Source organism: Chionomys nivalis, chromosome 4, assembly GCF_950005125.1.
Source record: "Chionomys nivalis chromosome 4, mChiNiv1.1, whole genome shotgun sequence".
In the NCBI taxonomy this organism is placed as follows: domain Eukaryota; kingdom Metazoa; phylum Chordata; class Mammalia; order Rodentia; family Cricetidae; genus Chionomys; species Chionomys nivalis.
In genome coordinates this window covers 116,050,604-116,068,349 of record NC_080089.1, presented here as the reverse complement: position 1 = coordinate 116,068,349, position 17,746 = coordinate 116,050,604, and the positions used below count along the sequence as shown (strand labels likewise).

The 17,746-nt window shown below is 49.9% G+C and overlaps 1 protein-coding gene across 2 annotated transcripts; it reads left to right on the top strand.

Annotated features, from left to right (window-relative positions):
• The first annotated feature begins 744 nt into the window (after nucleotides 1-744).
• On the top strand, nucleotides 745-17,108 carry Cx3cr1 (C-X3-C motif chemokine receptor 1). 2 transcript variants are annotated; one of them, XM_057767450.1, is made up of 2 exons: nucleotides 745-792; nucleotides 13,556-17,108. In XM_057767450.1, the coding sequence occupies exon 2, from the start codon at nucleotides 13,565-13,567 to the stop codon at nucleotides 14,627-14,629; it is 1,065 nt and encodes a 354-aa protein (XP_057623433.1). In that variant the 5' UTR covers nucleotides 745-792; nucleotides 13,556-13,564; the 3' UTR covers nucleotides 14,630-17,108. The 2 variants fall into 2 exon arrangements, with proteins under 2 accessions (XP_057623433.1, XP_057623434.1); XM_057767451.1 differs by lacking the exon at nucleotides 745-792 and adding an exon at nucleotides 8,374-8,401.
• Nucleotides 17,109-17,746: the final 638 nt, after the last annotated feature.

Below are 17,746 nucleotides of genomic sequence, written 5' to 3'. Positions count from 1 at the left end.
AAAAATCAGGAGCTGAAGTGGGGCCAAGTGAGGGCAAGGAGATGACCTGGGTAGCCCCCGATGTAGCTGATGGGGCATAGGGAAAGGGCCAATGTCTGAGAGTCAGTGAGGAACCGCTACCTCTCTGTGATCCCTTGGTCTCTGCAGGGGAAGGTGAGCAACCAGGGAGGCCAGGAGGAAACAGAAAAGAGACTAAGGAGTGGGTTTTCTCAATCATGAACGGGGGTGGGGGGGGAGCTACTGACATTTTCAGTGTGGTGTTCCTACCTCAGTGGACAAAACATCCTCCTAAGAACCTCCTGTGATGTGTGCCCCTCAGCCAGGACCGAGATCATGCCGAGGTGAAAGACAGCAAGGACACTGAGCCTGCACCCCAGTGCTGCCCAGGGAGTACCAGATGCTTTTGAAGATGGATGGAAAGATGAGGGGCTTTCACAGATTGCCTGAGACCCCTACTAACGAAAGCTTGAGGCCTGAGTTGTGTTCTGCTGGCCACTGAGGCTGCAGATTCTCATCTCGCCGGGGGATATCTGCCACAGCCCGCCCTCCCGGCCATCACCAGGTCTGCCCCAGGCAGCAGTCCCTGAGACTTGCAACGCAGGCTCCCTTGTGATCAGCTGGTCTCCAGCCTGGAGCTTCTAAGCTTGCTTGCCACAGCATCTGAAGACAGGAAGCCAGACGCTATTGGCTAACTTCGCAAATAAAGATGCCCTCAGAGAGGGAAGTGTTGACGTCTGGTGGAGTTTGCGTGGGACTGGGGGACTGAGTGGCACTTCGTTCCCATCTGCCCAGGTAAGTGCAGAAAACTCCTCCCACACCTGGGGTGGGGCCATCATGCCAGCCAGGTTACTGACCCTGTTTGCCTTCTGTGTTCATTTTTCTGAAGATGCAGATAAAACAGGGGGAGGAGGATAAGAAGTCTTTGAGGTGTGAGTAATTCCATTTTAGGATTGTGAAGAAAGGTTCAGGTTGAACACTATCAGAAAAGAGGGGAGAGGGGCCTGATACAAAATCACATTTGGTGATAGGAAATATTGATGTTTTTTTGGTTTGGGTTTAGGTTTTTCTTTTTTTTTTTTTTTCTTTTTCTTTTGGTTTGGTTTGGTTTTGTGGTTTTTCAAGACACGGTTTCTCTGTAGCTTTGGAGCCTGTTCTGGAACTAGCTCTTGTAGACCAGGCTGGCCCCGAACTCACAGAGATCTGCCTGCCTCTGCCTCCCGATTAAAGGTGTGCGCCACCACCGCCTGACTGGAAATGTTGATGTTTTTAAAGATTAAAATTTGTACTGTCAGTCAGACTTTGTGGTTCATGCCTCTAATCCCAGCGCTTGGAACCCTGCAGGAGGGGGATTGCTACAAGTTTGAGACTAGTATAGGCTCTGTGTGAGTTCCAGGCCACCTGGGGCTTCCCTGGGAGCCTCTTCTCTCAAGCAAACACTAACAACTATAAACATTAGTGTTGATGGTTTTTATTTCTTGCTTTAAAAAGCACTTATTCCTCAGAGACCCACACAGGAGTGTTTATAGACGAATTTAGTCTCATTGAGCCATAAAGTAGGAGATGAATGAAATGTTAACTGTGAGTTGATAATCCCTAGATCTGAGTGGCAGGCACTCAGCAGTTTCCCTGACGGTACCCAGGCTTGAGAATATAAAAACGAGGATGCTATACTGAGAGTGTAGCAGAGTGCTGGGTGGTTGCCTAGAGTGCAAGGAGCCCCGGGTCCAATCCCCAGTACTACACATACGTTAGGCACGATGGCCTGCTGTGCCCGCCGTGCCTGTGGTCCCAGCACTCAGGAGGAAGAGAAGGAGGGTCAGAAGCTCAAGGTCGGCCTTGGTACCTAGGAATTTTGAGGCCAGCCTGGGCTTTATGAGACCCTATCTCTAATAACAATAACGATGATGATTCCAGTGATGGTGATCAATGTTCAAATTGACGTTAGTGTTTTTACTGAAATACACATTTATGTGGAGAAAAACTAAAAGAATATTATGCCTGAGTCTGCAAAGCTGCATAGTTTTATGGATTTTTCCTCTTTTCTTAAATTCCACTTTGGTAACATCTTCAGTTGTTATAATGAACATTTTTGCATTTATAATAAACTTGGCGCAAGCTCATTCCTCAGTTTCATAATGCTCATAACTGTGTCTCAGGACTCAGGCGTCTGAGCCACTAGGAAAGGTGGTCTTCAGAAGGCAATGGTAAGAACAGACCTTGTCCCTGCTTGACACAGGTAGACCCTCCCAGAGGCCCCCTGAGAACAGCTGCAGCTGACTTTCCCTCAAGGGTTGTGTTGTCATCTGGCAAACACAGACCCCTAGTGCCTGCAGCCTTGCTCTGGGCCTTTATAGCCCAGTCCAGAGAAAGACTGAGAAGCTGGGAATTCTCCCTCCCTTCTCCCTTTTCCCTCCCTCCCTCCAAATTCCCCTAATTTTTTTTCTGGCCCAACTAGTTGAAATATAATACTTGAGGTAGGAAGAAATTGAGTCAAACGTAAAGACGCTCAGACCATAAGAAAACACTCTGCTCAGGCAGGCCATAAGGGGACTCTGAGCCTACAGAGAAAAAACTAGGCTAGAGCAGACCCTGACCTGTTGAGCCTTGAGCACTGTGAGAGCCAGCAGGGTCGGGGCAGTGACTGGACTCAGGGGCTTCTGGAAAACAGAAATAGCCCCAGGAAGGAGTGTAGGGTGACTTCCGGATAGAAGTGATCAAAGGTCAGCCACCACAGATAGGACCCCTGGGGCAGCAGGGACATTCCATACCCAAGCGTAGTCCAGTGAAGCTGTAGGTCTATGGGGGTTACTATGGGACCGTGTCCTTGAGTTAGTGGAGCTCACCCCGGTGGGTGCCCACTCATCAGAGCTGCGTCCTGGGAGCTCCTCCACCAATTGCTGGCAGCTACTCGAAGTAAGACTCCTTTCCCCAGAGGTGGCCTGCAGCTTCCTGACAGGGAGTAGGAATCCTGCAAGTTTACCTGAATCCTGTGTGCCTCGCTCCTCCCACGGGAGAAAAAACTAGCCACACAACAGAAGGCAGGAGTGGCTTCTCTTCCTCTGCCCCTTGACTTGGCTTGGTCTTTATGGACGAATGCTGGGACAGAAAAATAGTGCCAGGACCTTCATGCACCTCTGTTTCCTGGGAAAAACCTACCCATGCTAATCCGGTTAAAACCTACCCACCCTGCACTTTGGCTGACCCCGTGGCAGTGAGAGGACAGGGGAAGGGGTGCTGCTGGTCCTTGGGATGCTGCAGTCCAGACTTCAGACTTTGGACATTGCCCTTGGCAATACTGCACAGTGCTTGGCTGTACCGAGTCGGTAGGACCCAGGCAAGGGAGTGCATAATGAAGGTTAGAGTGTGGTATATAAAGTCCCAAACACACTGAATGGACCGTCTTTGGCTCTTCAAAAGCAGTAAGGGCTAGCAAGGGGGATAAAGGCACCTGTGACAAGCTCCACTGCTGGAGTTTGAGCCTGAGAGAAGCGTGGTAGAAGGAAAGTCCTGACACCCTCAAGAGGTACTCTGACCACATACTGCAGCGTGGCAATTACGTACACACATACATATAAAATAAAAAACAAATAAATGCACTTTTAAAAACAGTTTCTGTCTGCTGCTTCAGGGAGAGTGAAGCTCCATGACTTCAGGGATCTTAACATCACTGACTACTCCCAAAGGAGTTGTTAAGGACCCCAAGTCATAGGACCAGGCGAGAAGACATCATGCTAGGACTGACCCAGTTCCAAATCAACTTTTAGTTCCTTCTTCTCCCAAGCCCACTGTGCAAGGGTGGCCATGTCAGGCACGGTCTGCACAGAGAAGCCACTTGTGCCTCCCCAACCCAGCCTCCAGCCCGGAGTTCTAAGCCTGAAGACTTCCAAACCAGGCCCTCAAATGAGCTGCGAACTCACACCGCTCCAAAGCAGGCTGGGGAGGAGTGCGGTGGGGCGATGGGACCCCGAGCCCTAGCCAACCTTGATGACAGGTGCCCAGGTGTCTCAGAAGCGGGAGATTCTTAGGTCATCGTTAGGTCATCTCCTACCAAGGAAAACCAAAGGAAGCCTAGGGTTTCTGACTGAGCCTTGGGTCAGCCTTTCCTCCTGGGGGCGCCTAAAGTGTAAACCACCTAGCAGGCTAAAGACCAAGTTCCATCCCCAGAACCCACTTGAGAAACCCTGGTGTGGCCATGTGTGCTGTAAAGTCAGCGCTGAGGAGGGAGAAATGATCCCTGGGGCTCACAGGTCAATCAGCCTGGACTACCCAGAAACTTCCAGGACAATGAGAGACCCTGTCTCAAGAAAGAAGGTAGGAAGTGCTGAGGAATGATACACACACGCACAAGTAGGTTCGCCCACACACATACACTGCACATGCTTACATCCCCATACTCACCACAAGCACACACATGCAAACACATACCACACCTATGCAAATACCACACACATGCACAAACCACACATATACACATAACATACACAATACATACATATGTACACACACGCATACACACACACCACCCCACCCCACACAATGAAGAGAACCTCACTAGGACTCCCAAAGCCCCCCTCACACCCCTGCCCTTGCCCCAATGATACTGGAAGTTGCCCCTCCATGTAGCAGACACAGAACTCAGTAGCTCATCAATATTTCCAGAACGTAATTCTGTAAGAGAGTGACGGCCAGACAACGGGACTAGTGGGAATAAATGAGCAGCTTGCAGAAACGGAAGGTGGGTTATGTAAGCCTTTCCTGCACGCACCGGGTCGCATCCAAACGTCGTCTGTCTCAGACGTGTGTCTGTCTCAGACATGTGCTCCATCCTCAAGGCAAGAATCATTTGCAAAGCTGTTGGTTTTCTCCAGCTGAGTGCAGTAAATGAGCTCACTCAGTGGAAGAGGGTTTGGCCTCACTGCGCTAGAGGGGACTTCAGTCAGGCCTTCGTGTGTCTGCTTCAAAGTCCTCAGGAATTTTCCCTTTTTTTTTTTTTCTTTTTTCTTTTAAAACAGGGTCTTTGCATAGCCCTGGCTGTTCTGGAACTCACCTTATAGACCGGGTTGACCTTGAATTTACAGAGATCTTCCCACCTCTGCCTCCCGAGTACTTGGGTTAAAGGCATGCGCCATCACACCCTGCTTAGCTCTCCTTTTTAAAAATAAGCTTTGTAGCCCAGGGAGGGAGGCACACGCCTTTAATCCCAGCCCCGGAGAGTCAGGGGGATCTCTGTGACTTCACGGTGCGCCAGGTCTACATTTCCGAGGACAACAGCCTGGACCCTGTCTCAAAAACAAAACAACACCACCAAAAATTAAGCTTTATTATACAAAACCTTGCAAGTAATTTTAAAAAAAAAATCACACACCAAAATTAATCAGACCGAAAGTTTATGCAGCTTGATGAACTTATTTACAGCTTGAGTTGGCGTTTGAATTTTCCTCTGACTCCACAAATGTCAAAGAGAGGGAAGTCTCTCCATGGCTGGCTCAATTGACCAGAGTGTGCTATCCTCGACCCGCCCTAGGAGACTTTGAGACAGGAACGCCTCTCTCCCGCGGCCCAGAGACACACTCAGTTGCATCCCTGTCCTTGAGGTGATCGAGAGCTGGTCATGAAGCAAGCAGACCTGGCAGCATGTGTGTGCATGTGAAGTCAGCATCAGGTGTCTGCAGGCATTTCCGCCTTGGTTATTCAGGTGATCTTTAATTTTTACCTAGAACTCACCCATTTGGCCAGGCTGTCTGACCAGGGAGCCCCAGGATCCCCGTCTTCACCTCCCCAGCACTGGATTACAAGTGCATCACCACGTTTAGCTTTGTTGTTGTTGTTTGTTTTTTGAGACAGGGTTTTTCTGTGCAGCCCTGGCTGTCCTAGAACTCACTCTGTAGACCAGGCTGGCCTCAAACTCAGATATCCACCTGCCTCGGCCTCCCAAGTGCTAGGATTAAAGGCGTGTGCCACCACTACCTAGCCACGGTTAGCTTAATATGGATTTGGAACTCAGGTCTTGCAACAAAGAGCTCTCAGAGCAAGTGCTTTGCTGACTGAGCCATTCCCCAGCCCTCAACAGTGTTCTTGGTGACGTGAACTCACCTACCTTTGGATTAGACTGTCCACCCTTGAAAGTTCATTGGCTCTGTCCTACATTAGCAACAGGAGGTTGCTTGGAGCCAAGCGCTGAAGCTCCCGCACCCCCACAGAAATTGGGAGATGGGGCTGTGTGCTCCTGCTCGTATTTCTAAATCACAATGCCCAGGTCCTGGAGAAAGGTGTTCCTCCAAAACAGTTGACCGAAGGCCCTGCGGCTCCAGGACCCACACATCCAGGGAGAAGTTATTTCCAGACGCTCTGAAGTGACCGTTCTAAAAGAGAAAGGGACCCGAGAAGAGGACCTTCCCTTCTTTTCAGCAGGCTGGATTATGCCTCTTAGCCTTCATCTCTGTTTGCTCTTAAACATATGACTGACTTTGTGGGGAGTCTGTCTGCCAGTGCTAAGACCGTCAGAGTGAGGAGCCCCATGAGGAAATCGGGTTCAACACCACTTAGTTACCCGGTGCTGGCTCAAGCTTCTCAAGCCTGATCCTGAGATGCTCTTTAAGCATTTTTAAGTACAGTACCATTTTGGAAAAATGTTTCCCAGTAACAATGATCTTCGTCCATGTGCACGATAAAGCTAGGGCATGACCACAAGGAACTCTTTTGAAAAGTGTGTGTGACCATGAAGATGGGGTCTATAGTTTAAGGGCTGAGGGTCTGGTGTGGTCAACAAAGATAAAGTTCTAGGGAGGGAGAGCCTGGGATGAGCACAGTGGCTGGGGGATTCGGGTGAGGCCTGGCCCTGCAGATAACACAGGTCACTGGGCTACTAATTACATCCATTCCCAGCCTTCTGGGGGGAAAACAGGTCCATGCATCCCTTCCCATGCAGAGATAAGCTGTGTGCTTCACCTTCCTGGCTTCCCTAGAGCTCATCTGAGAACGAGGACCCCTCTTATACACTGTGTGACTTAATTAACAAGGACTCGGTGGCTCATACCTTTTATACCGGTAGTCAGAAGACTCAAGCAGAGGATTGCAATGAGTTTGCTTGGGTTTTTTCTTCTTGTTGTTTTTTGTTTTATTTCAGTTTGGTTTGGTTTTTCGAGACAGGGTTTCTCTGTAGCTTTGGAGCCTGTTCTGGAACTCGCTCTGTAGACCACACTGGCATCTAACTCACAGAGATCCACCTGCCTCTGCCTCCTGAGTGCTGAGACTAAAGACATGCACCACCACTGCCCAGCTTGCAATGAGTTTGAGGCCAACAGAGACTAAATACGGAGTTCTGGATCAGTATGGGTGATGGTGCGAGATACTGCCTCAAAAACTCCTACACTAACCAGAATTTTATTATTAAAAAGCTACCCTGTTTCTCCATTACTTAAAAAAGTGACGAAATATTTCCTTTTAAATTTTCAGTTTTATTTTGATAGAAATACACAAATACCACAGAGCGCTTTAAAGAGGAAAGAGGAGGGAGAGGTGTCAAACCTCAAATAATGGCATGTTTGAGAGAGGAGGTAACTCCTGTAGTTTCCTGTCAGAGTTCCCTTGACAGTATTTTTTTGGCTTTGCAGGGGACCTTTGATCTGGGTGAAACCCTGTCGGGTAGCGCTGTCCTTTGCATGGACTCATAGCTAGCTATAGGAACAGAGGGTCGGCTGACTTGCGCAGGAAACCGGGTGGACATTGTAAAATGTCCCTCCTGCTGCAGTCTCTGCTCTCTGAACCCTGAGACACGTGTGCTAATAAACAATAAACAAACAAACAAAGCAGGGCTGTCAGAGACTGGAGACCCAGCTCTGTCAGGAGAGCACTTGTGCTGCAGACATGGGGACCTGCATTCAACCCGCAGAACAAACTAGAAAGTCACACTTAGGGACTCAGGAGAGTGACAATCTAAAGGGAGACGCTGGCTTTAGAAATCAAACAGCAGGATGTGGAGCCGAAAGAGAGGGGGAAGCCTCCTAGGAAGATGCCAGCCAGAAGAACGTGGCCGCCTAAGGAGAAGGGAAGCTTAGAGATGGGGAACTGATTGGGAGCCTGGGTAAGGGCACCCCCACCCCACAAGGAAGGCTAAAAATAAAGGAGTGGGCATGAGGAAAGGAAGTGGACCAGGACGGGCGGGAGGAGTGAGGAAGTTTTATGAAGTGGGTCATACTGAAGTCATTTCTACTTGAATTTAGACCAGCGGTTCTCAACCTCCCTAATGCTGAGACCCTTTAACACAGTTCCTCGTGTCATGGTGACCCCAGCCATAAAATTATTTTTGTTGCTACTTCATAACTACAGAATTTTGCTGCTGTTATGAATGGTGATGCAAATACCTGTGTTTTCTGACGGTCTTAGGAGACGCCTGTGAAAGGTATGTCCAGCCCCCAAAGGGTTGTGACCCACGGGATGAGTACCGCTGATCTAGAACGTTCCAAGCTCTGATTCTGGGCTCAACTCAGACTCCCCAGTTCAATACCAGCTAGTAAAACCACGGGTTAACTACCAGATAGGACAGAGGCCTGAGAACGGCTTCTAGAGGTTTGTGGGAAGTTTTTGATGGATGTGTTTGGGTCGGGGAAGTGAGAATATTTATGTATACATTTGTGTGTGCGAGCATGCATGCATGTGAGCATGAGAGCATGCATGCATGCCTGTGACCATGAGAGCACGCATGCATGCATGTGAGCATGAGAGCACGCATACAAGCGAGTGTATGTGGTGCATGTGCGTGTGCATGTGCTTGCGTGTGTGCATCCAGAGGCCAGAGGAAGACACGGGGTGCCCTGCTCTGTCATTCTTCACCTTATTTCTTTGGACAGGGTCTCTCCCTGAACCTGGGGATAGGCTGGCAGCCAGCAGTCCTCAGCAATCCTCCTGCCTCCACCCTCCATGGTGATGGGTTATGAGTGTGGGCGTGCTCAGGTGCAGCTGTGTGCACATGTCCGTACATGCATGTCACGTGTTATTCCTCAGACACCCTCTACCTTGTTTTCAGATCATCTCTCTGTGGGATCTGAGGTTTATGATTAGGCTAGGCTGACTGGCCCATGAGTCCTGGGTATCTGCCTCCCCGGTGCTGGGATGACGAGCCTGCACGATCACACAAGCCTTTTTTTCAATGGTTCTGGATATCTTCATGTTTGCACAGCAAGACTTTTACTGGCTGAGCTCATGGGATCTGTGTTCTTGCCTGAGTTGTAAGGCACCGCCTCGGCTGTTTGGCTGATGCTCCATCCTTTGGTGCTAAGCCCACACCAGCCCCTAAGTACACTTCCTGTGACCCTGAAGTAAGATCCTGCTGAGAGAATCCTGCCGAGGAATGCTTTGTCCGGTTTTTACCTTTGCTTTCTACTGTCCACTGCTTCCAAGGCCTCTGACCTCAGGCTGGCCTTTGCCCCATTATGTAGCCCAGGCTGGCCTCCAATTGAAGATCACCCTGGATTCCTGGCTCTACTCCGTCTATAGCCAGGAAGTCCTATCTTCAGGTTCACTTTCCAATCCTCTGAATATCTCAGGAGACCCTGGGGATGGGGTGGGAGTGGGGAGGCTTGCCAGGTCAGACCAGAAGTTGCTTTGCTCTCGCTCTCGGGCTGGAGGATGAGTCAAGGGAAGGGCACATTCTTTGCTGATGTGAGGATTCCACCTTGAGTGCTCTGGGGTTCATCTGCTGAACCCAGCGAACTGACACAGCCCACAAGCCCCTTCCAGGTAGATAAAGGAGACGTCACCACTGACTCACGTGGCTGAGGCATCGCTGCTTCTCACCATCTGCCCAGAAAACACAGTGTCTGTCCCACCAACAGACGCAGCCACTGGGATGGGTGAGAGAGGACCTTTCCCAGACTGTTCCGGCTGCCCTGCTGATGCCTGGCCAGCCTCTGCTGGGACCCCACGTGGTGAGGCTTACTTTACTGCTCCAGGTCTCCTACTGTTCCTACTCATTCAGCACACAGGGTCCCTACGGAGCTCTCAAGTCTTAAGGCCCAGGCCCCACAGCCACCAAAGATACCTGCATTCCTGCTGCAACTCCTCTCCAGGAGGCAGACAACTGGGTGGTGTCACTTTCTCAGAGCCTGTCACTGTGCTGTATGGCTACTTATTTAGTTTGTCATAAAATCCATATTTTTGCCGGGCGGTGGTGGCGCACGCCTTTAATCCCAGCACTTGGGAGGCAGAGGCAGGCGGATCTCTGTGAGTTCGAGACCAGCCTGGTCTACAAGAGCTAGTTCCAGGACAGGCTCCAAAACCACAGAGAAACCCTGTCTCGAAAAACCAAAACAAAACAAAACAAAACAAAAATCCATATTTTTGTTGATTTCTAATATTGAAAGCCAATCAATTAAAATAGTTTCCCAGTGGAGAATACTTACATGGCTAAGACAGAAATCCAAGAATATATAATAAAAATCTAATCTCCTTTTCCCCTCCTTTAGTCTCCAGAATTGCCCCACGACACTGCTGCTCCCACCGCGAGCTTGTCCCTCCAGATATTCAGACCCTTTTACACACAGCCTTTCCCAACCTTTTCACAGATGGCAGCATCCTGTGTCATGGGACCTCACGTGACTCTCGGGGTTTTGTGTTGAAGCAGGTATTTGGTGTCTTGCTCAGGCTCACTGTAGTTCAGTTTGCTCTGTCTGGACTGAATAGAGCTTCATAAAGGGCGTCTTTCTCTCCCCCATGTTCAAAATGAGAAGGAGATGGTGCACTCTTCGTGTCAGTGAAAAAAAAATCATATCTTCAAATACCAAATTTCTGCCATGCCCAGGGTCCAACCATACGTGAATCTCCGCGGCCTGGGTGTGTCTAAAGGTCAGAAGGTCTCTGCAAGTGTCTGTTGTGAGTAACATTGGAATAGGCTCTCTCCTTAGAAACAGCCCATGATCAATCATAAGACTAAACCCCAGTCTTGCAGAGGGACTCCCAAACCCAAAGGCTCCAAGCTACCCACGGGCTAAGCTCTAACCTCTCTGAGTCCACAGAAGCCGTGGGGCTGGGAGAAGGATCCCAGGCACAAAGAGGCAGAGCAGTGTTTCCCAACTTTGGCCTCCTCTTGGGGTCAGCTTTGCTAACTTTTCACACTGGGACAAGGAGGAAGAATATGACTGTCCTGGGGTCCCTCATGTATGACCTCTTTCATATTGCCTCATGGCATGTCCTCCCATGCCAGGGAAGACAAGCCTGTGTTACAAGCCTCGTGGGCTAAGTAGCAATTCCTGCTTGCTCATCTGTCAATCATAGACATATGAAATTACACGTTTTAGGGGTTATTGATTTATTTTCTGACTTCCTAGCTTATATTTGAAACAGAGTCTCCAATACCCCAGACTGGACCAAAACTTGCTATGCGTCCAGGGTGAGATAACATTGAGCTCTGACCCTCCTGCCTCCATCTCTCCCAGCTGCTGGGATCACAAGCACATCCTAGCGAGCTCAGTTTGTGTGGTGCTGAGGATCGAACCCAAGGCTTTGGGCTTCCTAGGCAAGCACTGTAACCACACAGCCACGGCCTCGGTCTCGAGGTGATGGTTGCTGAGTTCAGAAAGTGCTGGTGGCAGCAACTGGTCCTGACCAACCTGAATGATGCTGAGTGGGCGGCAGCAGAGTTCCCCTCAGAGAGTAGGGTCCTGCAGCTTGGAGCCAGGAATGCCTGTGCTTTTCCTAGAGTTGAGGGCTCCATCGCAGCCTGGGTGGGCCAGAGCAGGTAGCCTCAGCCCAGTCCATGGCAAAGAGGCTAGCTAAGAGGCAGGTGATGCAGGAAGGTAGCCATGGGTGGGCCTGGGTGAAACCATCTTGAACAAGGTGCGGTGGGTGTGGAAACTCCCTCTGTTAAAAACCATGAGCTCGGTTTTTTCCGTTTCTATGAGGAAGGAGGCATCCAGGAAGTGTGCTCTGAGATGCCTTCAGACTTCTAAGGGTTCTGTCTGTGATTTTAAGCAGCAGATGAGCAGGCCCGGAGGAGCAGTACGGAGTGAGCGACCAGCACACCCTGGTTGGGAAACAAATGGGAAGGGGACAGTTTTATTACCCAACCTATGGAGAAATGTCCTCTTTTCCCATTCTTGCCCTTAAGGAAATAAGAGAAAGAATAAGGGATGGGTTAGGGCTGGGAATAAGTGGATAGGTCAGCCACTCACACCAAGGGCAGCAGGTTAGGGCTGGGAATAAGTGGATAGGTTAGCCACTCACACCAAGGGCAGCAGGCTGGCTGAACCCATCCTCTGATTGGGCCATCTGGTCCCTCTGTAAGCAGAAAGCCTGGGTTACAACAATGCTTCCTCTTTACTGGATTGGCCGTGAGATGGTCAACCCAGAGGTGGTTGGGATGGAGGCCTTTCCCACACAGAATTAAACCCAGGAAAGTCCAGGGTACCGTGAAACAGGAGTGGGAGACTACGCTGGTTATTTTTCTCATGGCTGGTGACCCGACGGGAAGCGACTTACAGGAGAGAGAAATCACAGGTTCTTCTGTGTCTGTGATGGAAAGCATTCTTGGCTCCAAGCTGCAAGCTTTTCCTCTTAGGAAAGCAAGCATCTCTGTGGTCTTAGCAACACTCAAGCTGGACAGTACTGAACGCTGCTTCATGGTGCCTTCTGACCTCAACAGGGTGGCCCTTCCTCCCCTATAGGAGGTGATGGGATTGTTCTGGCAGCCGTGGGAAGCCGTGGTGGCAGGAGCTTCAGTTGCTCACAGGCATCTGCGAGTTGGGAAGTAGAGAGCAGTGTGCAGCAGATCTGCTCACTGTCACCTTTTCTGTCTGGGACCCCAGTATGCGGCAGATCTGCTGTCTCTTTTTCTGTCTGGGACCCCAGCCTGTGAAACGGCTCCATCCACATTCAGAGTGGGGTGTTTGTTTGTCTATTTGTTTGTTTTCTTAAAGACAGTGTGTCTCCGTGTAGCCCTGGCTGTCTTGGAACTTGCTCTGTAAGCCAGGCTGGCCTTGAACAGTTTGCCTCTGCCTGCTGGGATTAAAGGTGTGCACCACCACTGCCCAGCTAGAGTGGGTCTTCCTACCTTGTTAAAATCCCTCCCACGGGGCTCAGCAGTTTAGAGCATTTGCTGCTCTTCCAGAGGTCCTGGGTTCAATTCCCGCTGCCCACATGATGGCCCCAGCCATCTGTAACTCATTTCAGTGAATCCAACACCCTTTTTTTCTGGTCAGGCACACACATGGTACACAAATACGCATGCAGGAAAAATATCTGCACACATAAAATAAACAAATCTTGCTGGGTGGTGGTGGCGCATGCCTTTAATCCCACCACTTGGGAGACAGAGGGCAGAGAGATCTCTGTGAGTTGTAGATCAGCCTGGTCTACAGAGTGCGTTCCAGAACAGCATTCCAGGGCTGCATATTGAGACCCTGCTTCAAAAATAAAAAATGTTTTAAAAGATAGCATGAATATAGAATAGATAGAATTTAGTAGACCCCTAGCCAGTGTTTGTTTCCTCCTGTCTGCACACAGCCAGAGAGAATTGCAATCTTCTAAGGCTAATGTGGCTGTGTTTCCCCTTCTGCTCCAGGCCCTCACCATGCCCACCATCTTCCCAGAATTGGATCTGGAGAACTTTGAGTACGACGATTCTGCCGAGGCCTGTGATGTGGGTGACATTGTGGCCTTTGGGACTGTCTTCCTGTCCATTTTCTACTCCCTCGTCTTTGCCTTCGGTCTGGTGGGAAATCTGTTGGTGGTACTCGCGCTCACCAACAGCCGGAAGCCCAAGAGCATCACGGACATCTACCTCCTGAACCTGGCCTTGAGTGACCTGCTCTTTGTGGCCACCTTGCCCTTCTGGACTCACTACCTGGTCAGCGAGGAAGGCTTCCACAACGCCGTGTGCAAGCTCACTACTGCCTTCTTCTTCATCGGCTTTTTTGGGGGCATATTCTTCATTACCGTCATCAGCATCGATAGGTACCTGGCCATTGTCCTGGCCGCCAACTCCATGAACAACCGAACGGTGCAGCACGGTGTCACCATCAGTCTGGGCGTCTGGGCGGCGGCCATCTTGGTGGCAGCACCCCAGTTCATGTTCACAAAGAGAAAGGAAAATGAGTGTCTGGGCGATTACCCCCAAGTCCTCCAGGAAATTTGGCCCGTGCTCCGCAATTCGGAAGCAAACATCCTGGGCTTCGTGCTGCCCCTGCTCGTCATGAGCTTCTGCTACTTCCGAATCCTCCAGACTCTGTTTTCCTGCAAGAATCAGAAGAAGGCCAGGGCCATCCGACTCATCCTCCTCGTCGTGGTGGTCTTCTTCCTCTTCTGGACACCCTACAACATCGTGATCTTCATGGAGACTCTCAAATTCTACAACTTCTTCCCTAGTTGTGACATGAAGAGGGACCTGCGGCTGGCCCTCAGTGTGACGGAGACAGTGGCATTCAGCCACTGCTGCCTCAACCCCCTCATCTACGCCTTTGCTGGGGAAAAGTTCAGGAGATACCTTGGACACCTGTACAGGAAGTGCCTGGCTGTGCTGTGCTGCCGTCCTGTCCACGTCAACTTCACGCCGGAATCCCAGCGGAGCAGACAGGAGAGCATCCTGAGCAGCTTCACTCATTACACAAGCGACGGAGAGGGCTCTCTCCTGCTCTGAAAGCCTGGACCCCCTGCGAACCCAGACTCTCTCCTGCTCTGAAAGGCCTGGACCCCACTGTGAACCCAGACTTCCTGACTCTGACTCCGGGTAGTGAGGACAGACTTTCTCCTGCTGTGTCCTATGTGCAAGAAACATGGACTAGATGCCTACAAAATACCCCCACAGTATTTTGAAAATTTTTTGTTCAATTCATGAACGATACACATATTGCTGGCTGTAAATGCTGAACATTGGGGCTTATGCATGGCAAAGCTTCTAACCCGATTGGAGAAGTCACAAAGGGGTGGCGAGGGTCATTCACGTGGTCATGTGGGGGAGAGGCTGATTAAATCCTCAGACTGAGAGGAAACCAAACTTTGAATCCAGCTAGAATGTTCCCTCTCTGGCCTTCAGATTCTGAGTACTGACAGGTCATCCAGACACACATTCCATAGCTTCAGCATCAGAGAAGGACCTGGTCTCTCTCTGATTTCAAGGTCAGCATTCCCAGGGAAGGACTTCCACTGGCCAAACTGTGTCACGTGACCATCCCTTGATTCCTCTTGAGGAAGAGACCTGGTCAGTCATCCTCATCAACTTAGACCATGAGAACCTATATGGACAAGTTCAACAGAACCGCCATATATGGACTGCCTGTACATGCTTCAGCGTTGCCAGGGCATACATTTCATTCATTCATTCATTCACTGAAATAGAACTGATCTAAGATATTATTGGAACCTGAAGGTTGGAGGTTGAGGAAGATCTATTTCTAAGAAATTGGAGGGTGGGAACTACCCTGATAAGACAGAACAAGATCGGCTCCTCTGCCTTACCATGGGACTGACTGACCCAGGCTCTCCCCTCAGCAACCAGCCTGTGTCTACTGCCAGCTTCTTCATTAAGCCCGTCTTGAGAATGTCCACTGCATCAAATGTAAACTCAAGGGCCTGGCCTCTGAAACCAGGGACATAAGATGCAGTTCTAAAAATAGACTCTACATTGCCTCCTCCTCCTTCCCAAAGGACGCCACCCACGCTGCTGCCAGGTCCCTTCCATTCGTCTTTACCCACATCCCTCCGCTTCTCTCAACACACCCCACGGGGGGGGTGGGGGGAGGCGGGAGATAGAATCTCACCCCAGAGTGAAGGGATGGATTTATATCCCAGCTCTGTCACTTGTAATTGGGGAGACCGGAACCAACAGAGCTTCGGCCCCTCACCTATAAAAAAGGGGCCAGTGGTGGCCTCATCTATTCTGGCATGGCAAATCTGCAGGAATTTAGCTTCCCCTGTGTCTGGCACTGTTGAGATGCCTCTGAGTGACAGCACAGATGGAGTGGGAGGAGCCTGCAGGAGATAGCCAGACAAGAGACCCCCATTCCCACAGTGATGCTCAGCAGCACCTAGATCTACAGGCCCCTAACCATCTCCCTGCTGCCAATAAAGAGCCAGGCTGTGAGAGCAGCTTGCTTTCTGCCCTCAACCCGAAAGCATCGTGTGGTCTAACCACAGGAGACCCTCACAGTTGCACTCACTGACTGGGGCCTCCTCTATAGTCCCACACTGAGAACTCCGGGGCAGCGCAGTTCTGTAACTTGCTTCCAGTTGCTCTCTGCCCCTGTGTAGCACTGTAACAACCGTTTGAGAAGTCTCCCCCGATGGTGGCACTGAGGAAGTAGTGGCACGTGGCTCACTGTGGCGTGTCTGATATCTCCTTGGCAGTCTGCGTGTTTGTTTCAAGGGTGGCAGACGGAGTCACAGCCCTCACAGGCACATCCAGCATTTTGGCATTGCAACACAATGCTGTCTTCTACAGCGGTCACAACTGAGAACCTCAAAATTTAGTTACCAAAGTGGGGAGACAGGAAAGATGGCTCAGTGGTTAAGAGCACTGGCTGCTACTCCAGAGGACTGGGGTTCAATTTCCAGAACCCACTTACTGTCTAACAATGGTCTTTAACTCCAGTTCCAGGTGATCCAACAGCCTCTTCTGGTTTCTGAGAGCACCAGGCAAACACGTGGTGAACACACATGCATGCACAAAAAATAAGTAAAAACAAAAACAAAACCAGAAAAACTTGTTTGGTTTTTCAAGACAGGTTTTCTCTATGTAACCCTGGCTGTCCTGAAATTCTTTGTAGACCAGGCTGGCCTAGAACTCATAGAGATCACCTGCCTCTACCTCCCAAGTGCTGGGATTAAAGGTGTGTGCCACCATGCCGGGCTTAGTAAATAAATTTTTTTATTTCAAAAATCTTATAGGTTTCAAGTAAGTTTATGTTGGTGTTGCTCCGTGGTCACCGCTGTCTGGGGCTGCATGGCTAGACACACCTACACTACATCTATTGTACTTATAATTCTGTTGATACACATTTGGTTTCCTTCCTATTTTTAGCAAATACAAATCTCACAGCACTTTAATCTGTGGAATTTTCTTTTTCCTTTTCAGTTATTTCTACCAGATAAGTTCTTTGTCATGGGGATAACTGCACCAAAGGGTGTGGGAATGCCTCAGCTCCTCTCTCCAAGTATATACAATTTTATCAGAAAGCAAAGCCTACCCATGGCTTTAAATCACAACACTCCTGAAGCAGAGGCAGGTGAATCTCTGTGAGTTCAAGGCCAGCGGTCAGCCTGGTTTACAGAGCAAGACCCTGACCCAAAAAGGTGCAGGGGTGGGAGAGGGCAATGCAAAGTTCTCTAGGACAGGCCAACTAGTCCTGAGTCTGAGCAGGCAATGCAAAGTTCTCTAGGACAGGCCAACTAGTCCTGAGTCTGAGCAGGCAATGCAATGTTCTCTAGGACAGGCCAACTAGTCCTGAGTCTGAGGCATCATCTTGACTAATCAGGAAGTAATGGCATCTGTAAGTCTGTCAGATACAGCCATATTGTCTCTCTGCAACGCCACCTTGAACGCCAACCACAGTAAAAGCTGTTTCAGCTTCTTTAAAAAGTTTTAAGCCTGACTGATTGATCAATTGTGTGTATATGTGTAAATGTGTATATGTGTGCGTACACACGTGTGTGTGCCCATCAAGGAACTCAGAAGACAAACTGCAAAAATCAAGGTTTTCCTTCCATCAGGTTGGGTCCTGGGATCAAACTCAGGTTGTGTGGATTGGTGACAAATGTC